Source organism: Mytilus galloprovincialis, chromosome 5 (assembly GCF_965363235.1).
Source record: "Mytilus galloprovincialis chromosome 5, xbMytGall1.hap1.1, whole genome shotgun sequence".
Classification (NCBI taxonomy): domain Eukaryota; kingdom Metazoa; phylum Mollusca; class Bivalvia; order Mytilida; family Mytilidae; genus Mytilus; species Mytilus galloprovincialis.
Genome location: NC_134842.1, coordinates 8326427 through 8333067, shown reverse-complemented (window position 1 = coordinate 8333067; position 6641 = coordinate 8326427). Strand labels below are relative to the sequence as shown.

At 29.9% G+C, this 6641-nt stretch overlaps 1 protein-coding gene across 1 annotated transcript; it reads right to left on the bottom strand.

Moving 5' to 3' along the window:
* Positions 1-520: 520 nt before the first annotated feature.
* Positions 521-4901, bottom strand: LOC143074305 (uncharacterized). Its single transcript, XM_076249825.1, has 7 exons — positions 4742-4901; positions 4006-4099; positions 3432-3551; positions 2438-2517; positions 1817-1956; positions 1054-1142; positions 521-601 (listed from the first exon to the last, which is right to left on the bottom strand). The coding sequence occupies exons 1-6, from the start codon at positions 4836-4838 to the stop codon at positions 1074-1076; spliced, it is 600 nt and encodes a 199-aa protein (XP_076105940.1). The 5' UTR covers positions 4839-4901; the 3' UTR covers positions 521-601; positions 1054-1073.
* Between the last annotated feature and the right edge of the window lie 1740 nt (positions 4902-6641).

Genomic DNA, 6641 nt, shown 5'->3' with positions numbered 1-6641 from the left:
TTTAAGTTCGTTTATGAATGTGACACATTGTCGTTTGGGTTTTTGTTGCACTGTAGTGTTTCTATTTCCCTCTGTTTTAGTTTGTAACGCGGATTTGTTTTCTTTTAATCGATCGATGGCTTTCCAACATTGTTATACTACTGTTGCCTTTAGATGTAGAGTAGATCTTAGAATATCAATCAAAGTATATTGACATAATTGAACTCTTTGTCATAAATTAAGTCATGTAGTCTCATGGTCATAACTCAAAAGCACACGTAGCTATCCACTTATCATTCTAAGGCTATAACATTGTACATTTACAATGAAGATTTTACTTTATGTTTCTAAAGCACACTCGACCTTTCTCGGCTACTCAAAGTATACCTTAGTAGAGTCAAATACACAAACAACAAGGCATTTACAAATCAAGGTTAACACATTGTAAAACAGGGTACCTCTGATCACCATGTACAAGTTCATGTGCAAACAAATTCGTCAGATGACTTATTTAAAATCATGAATAAGACAGAGTAAAACATTGAATGTGATAAAATTTATTAAAAATCGTCTCCGTCTTTGATTGAATTGTACTAGTATGCAGTAACCCTATTCATATAACCTACAAAATAAAATTCAAAAAAAAAATGCATCAGGTTTGTTTCCATTGTATTGCTTTACTGTACCAGAATTGTTTGATGTCGGCCTAAATGATAGTTAACATTACTAAACTTATGCAGGTTATATTGTTAAATTGTCATATTGTATTATCATTTGTATTCAAATTTGATTGTTTTTTCGTTGCATTTACTACGGTGAGGTGTTCGGTGAGGTATTAAAGTTTGATAGCAATACGTCTCTAAATGATTTGAAAACTGTCAAAGTTTGGTGAATTCTAGAATTGTAGAATCGTTAAAAAAATGTTTTTACAACACTAGTATGTGAAGGTTGAGATACAGGAATATATATACTTATGGCTTTCTTGGGTATTTAATTGGAAATAGAAAAATGTTATGAAATGAAATGATGAACAATAATAACTATTCTGCTAATTGTATTTACGATCTTACTTACCATTTTATAATACTTGTTTATTATCCTTGAATTATTCTTGAAATTTTTGCTGAATGCTTATTGATCTCTTTACTAATGGCCTTGCATATCTAATAATATAAATTATTCATCATGACTTTTTTTGTGCATATCTAATAATTCTGTGGATACAAGTTTAACTAACACAAACCTTGCTAACAACAATTGCATAAGGGACACTCCCAGAAGATTGACTTTGGCATTTATAAATTCTTTTTGGTTGCTCTCAAGTTAAAATATAGATTCGCTATGAATCCAGAAAAAGATTGCAAAATTAGACTTGATATATCTGTATAACCTCACTCTCTTTCAGTGTTACTTTATCTTTAAATATCGTAATAAAAGAGGTCTTATCCATAATTTTGTCGATTACGACCCATTCCCGAAAGTGAAAACTGTGCGGTTTTGCACAGCTGGTGATGCATTCATCGTAGGAGACCATAATACTCTGTCAACTCACCACAATCTCGCCGGTTTTTTTTTTGGTGATTGTATCCTTTTTTCTTCGCAGTTTGTGTATGAGATTTTACAAGCTTAAATTAAATTAAAGATACTAAGCTCATAATATTGTACGCCAGACGAATGTTTTGTCTCCCAAAGGCCATCTTTAAGGCTTAAAAGTAAGGAGTAAAAGGAAAATCAATTACAAGACTCTGAACGGTTTTACCGAAAGTAGATGACTGATTTTTAACAAAATGTCGACGACATTCTTTATATTTCTATTAATATATCTTATACCACTCACCTGTCCTTTAAGTTTCCGCTTTAATAGTTTGTCAACATTTACAAATGTTTTTACAATCCATGCCAGAAGTTTGCCTTTTAGTTTGACTTTGAAGGAACCAATAGATTCAGAACATTTCGCAACACTAAATGTGCTCGTGCCTACAAAGAGTCAGTTGTAATTGAATTAAAATAAAATATATATTTTAGCTTATTTGAAAATGTCCTTGTTTATCATGTTGTTACACAATCTAATGAAATGACAAAAATATAGTTGAAATGGTCCTGTATGCTTGAGACAAACCAGCAAACAACTAATACCTCAATATTTGTATTCCACACCGAATAAATGTAACATATACACATTATTCGAGGAGCACGTGTTATGTAGTTCGAAATATGACTGATACTTTTCTTTGGTTTGTGTTCGTTTTTTATAATCAATTTTGCTACTTAACAGAAGGTGTATTGCTTACAAATAACTAACATAAATGAATGTATATGTATGTAAAAGTAATTACCTAACAGAATGAACGAAAATACGTAATACAATTGTTTTAGGTTGTATGTGTCATTTTTTTGTCGATGATAAATCATTTTTTTTCCCATTTCTTAATTTGTAATAATATATTGTTTTACTTACTTAAGGTCACCTTGAACGACACATTTGAAACAGAAGCTCTTAAAGTACCAGACTCCTGATATTTTATAAATAAAATACGCCTGAAAAAAATAATATTTAAATATTATAGGTTTTCCAATTGGAACTCAGATTTATATTCTTTGTTCTTGGATACATCTTTTGTTTTTATCCTACATTTACATTTTCTTACATGATAGATATAATACGCTCTAAAGGTCGTTTAAATTTGTATGCTATTGTCTGATTTCAGTTTATCTTGTGTATGTCTTCATAAACTGTAAAGTATGTACATAATCAGATCGACCTTTGCTATATGTACGATTTTTTTCAAAATTAAATATTTGTTCCATTCATATTGTAAATTTGATTATATTTCTATTATAAGTAAAACAGTAGCAATTTCTCTTTTTCTTAATTGATTGTCAATATATCATGTCGGCCATAATTGTGTGTGATGTAAACATCGGTCATGGACATTAATATGGAATGCACAATGAAATCAGGCGTCTACTTCAACAAAAAATGATGAAAAGACAAATAACGGCACACACAACAAAAAAAAAAAAAAAAAAAAAAAAAACTGAAGGCTTAGTAAACGAAGCCTTCCAGAAACAGGGATGATCTCATGGTTAGCAGATCTTCTTATACATGTATTAGCAGTAAGTTTGTAGTCTTGTGTTGACGAGTTGTTCAACAGCCTAAACGGTCTAAAAATGAACGTTGGTCTTAATTTCAATTTCAAAAATAAGTAAAAAAGTAAAAACCCCAAAACAAACAAATACAGAAATTTTAAAAAGTAATTCTATCGAATGGAAATGAATTCATAACTTTTGCTTAAAACTTCCCAGAAGTTCAATAAAAATATTATTGAATATTAACGTTAAAAATTGACTAGAAATATATTACTTCACACATTTAAACTAGTGCAATAACACTGTGGTACAAAGGTTATTGAAAGTCTACAAATAGTTATGTTCCCATTTCGTGCACTTACTTTTTGACCCGCCAGTCAGCTGTCACTCCGAGTCCAATGTTGGATGCTTCGACAACTATATTGTTCTTCCAATCCCCTTTGATCGATATTCTTGGATTGTCAAAATGGGTTATCTTTATACTGATAAATAAGACAATAAAATTATTGTTTAATGAATTACATATGAATTATGGATATTTCAATGTTGACAATTTAACAAAAAGCTTGGAGAACACATACATCTTATAATTGATTTACACGATTAAACATTACTAGTATGTTCAAGCAGATTGTTAATAGTTGAATCAGAGACGTGCAGTTATATTTTAAAATGACAATGACACTGTAAAATTGTGAGTGTCCGAAATGTATACATGTATTTCGATTTATCTTCCTCGTAAACTTTCAAACCAAAAACAGTAGAAAGGGAAAGACGTATACATCCCTGTTTAAATGATAAGATGTATTACCAAAATAATGGCGTTTATGAATTATGACATTATTCTTAAAACTAAAACACTGCAGAAGATTACAAAATTGTATTGCTTCATTGTTACTTATTGCATTCAGAAAATAAACGTTAGCGTGGTCTTACTTTTTGATATACGATCCTCCTTTCAAATCCACATCTTTTATTTTTAGATATTTGGCGATGTCTTTGCCTGAAATTGCTTCCAAAACAGCCGTGGCTGAAAATAACATAGAGAGATGTTTTATGTGTACAAAATAAAGAATATAATTATCGATATTGTTGAATAGGTTCAATAAATAAAATATGTTGTAAGTCAGGAAAACAGTTTACATGTTAACATTGGTCTGACTAAATTTGAAGTCGAATACAATATACCATATACACTATATCCTATATGTATGACACAGGTAAATGTTTGATGATTTGAGTATACAGTTTTTCGTTTTCAACACTTCAAGCTGATGATGAAGATGTAGTTGTAACATTTGTGTCTCATCCTTTTATTTTATTTTGTTTCTGAATTATAAAATATGCTAAAATTAAAATTAAAGTAAGATATAACTCAAACAAAGCAACATTTTTAAGAATAAGATAACGTGAATGTCTTTTTGTAACAATTACAATATATATCTTCATTTAATAATTACAATATACATCCTCATTTAATAATTGCATCATATATCCTCATTTAATAATTACATTATATATCCTCATTTAATAGTTACAATATATATTTGTGTACATTTGTTTTTGCATTTTGTTAACATTTTTTTCTATTACAATGTATTTACATGTTACATTGTGTTAACTTCTCTTTTTTTATTACAATGTATGTACGTGTGGCATTATGTTTACTGACCTTGTTTAATTTGTTTCAATGTGGCGTCCTTAGGATAAACACTCGGAATTATTAGAAAAAAAATACATATCAGCGAAAGTGTTATTTTACACTTCATGATTATTTTGTCAACTTATCAAAAATGTATACCGAATCAATTGAAAAAGAATTTATTTTATAGTATCTATAGTCATGGATTGTCGAATAAAATTTGACAAAGATGTGGTTATGTATTTTAGATATTTCCAATTTCTTGGAAAATGATGAAATATTGTTTGAATTTGGAATTCATAGAACTTGAAAATAAAATCACCTAAAGAACTCCAAACAGCTCGTAGTTATTCGCGGCTAGGCATAAGGTGTGAAAGCCTTATATCTGAATATTAACCTTTTACCTGTTTTGTTTTTTCAATGTAAACAAACATATTTCAAAACAGGTTGCGGTTACAATCCCTTGTAGTATTAATTTGTGGTTTAATTATGTGACGTTTATCTATTCATGTAAAACGTAAACATTTCGTGTCCTGTTGTTCGGTCATTAATTTATGTTATTATGTTGTTTACATATTTTAATGTACATTTGTAATTTATAAGCAAGCTCGTGCAATATAAAATTCTACTCGGGACAATATTCCCCAATATTCATGCAATAACCCTATATTATTATTATTATTATTATTATTATTTACAATATTTATATAGCGCATTATTTAATTAAAATTACTCTAAGCGCTTAACATAAAACAATCAACGCAGATAAAAAGAGGTGTTACACATTAAAACAATCAATGCAATAAAAATGAAATTAAATTTTGAAACACATATAAAAAACAAAAGAAACAGAATAGTTAAAAAAAATCAAAAAATAATAACCATTAAAAGGCATGCTATACTACAACGAAAAGAACAAAGTTAAAAAGTCATTGTCAGTATAAAAAGTTAAATGTAATCACAAAAAACGAGTCTAAAATAATGGGTTTTCAAATTTTTCTTAAAAAGTTCGATTGAGCGTTCATGTCTTAGGCCGTGTTCACTTTGACCTAAACTCGGTGTTGTGTTAGTGTAACTCACACATAAACTAAACATTATTACGTTCCCATTAATAAAACTCAAAGTTTACATAAAGTTTAAATCATGTTTTGTCTACATGCAGTCGATAGTCGATGTAGGTCTTGTGTAGGTTAAGTGTACATAAAACTAGGCATTCAGAACTTTAATGTTTCCATGTATATTTAAAAAAGAAACGATTTTTATATAATATTGATACTTATAAAGTTATTTACAGAAATATTTGTCTAAACTTGATATATTTATTTGTTATAAAAACACTTTACGTAGCTTTATTAATCCCTTATCAAGACTCCTCCATCATCATGGACGAACACATAATTCATTTTTAAATGTCTTCCCGAAACGACTGGACGTAAACAGAAATATTTGCCACTGGTCTTTACTCAAACAACGATTCACTCGAAAATTCATAATACAACAGTCCCACTAGGCCATGATCGCACTACGATCTGTGAAAAAAATGCAAATTTTGATGATCGTATTACGATCGTGTAGATCGTAGTAAGGTCGTATCACGGTCGTGGTGAGGTCTTCAAGATCGTGATGAGCATGGCCAACTTTGAACATGTTCAAAACAATCGTGGTGCGGTCGTGGCGAAATCAGGTCGTAGTAGAAGCGTAGTGAGAGCGCATTAAGATCGTAGTAAGATCGCAAAGGTCGCTTTACTCTTCAACTTCGTACTTTATTTGGCCTTTTTAACTTTTTTGATTTCGAGCGTCACTGATGAGTCTTTTGTAGACGAAACGCGCGTCTGGCGTATATACTAAATTTAGTCCTGGTATCTATGATGAGTTTATTTACCATCGTAGAGAGAGCGTAGCGAAAGCGTAATTCTATTCGGAGAGACTG

Excerpts from the sequence above, each read along its gene's own strand:
- LOC143074305 (XM_076249825.1), bottom strand. The coding sequence starts at position 4,838 with ATGAAGTGTAAAATAACACTTTCGCTGATATGTATTTTTTTTCTAATA. Across the intron at positions 3,552-4,005 it reads GGAGGATCGTATATCAAAAA|TATAAAGATAACCCATTTTG; the intron begins GTAAGACCACGC and ends CTTATTTATCAG. Across the intron at positions 2,518-3,431 it reads GCTGACTGGCGGGTCAAAAA|GCGTATTTTATTTATAAAAT; the intron begins GTAAGTGCACGA and ends TATTTTTTTCAG.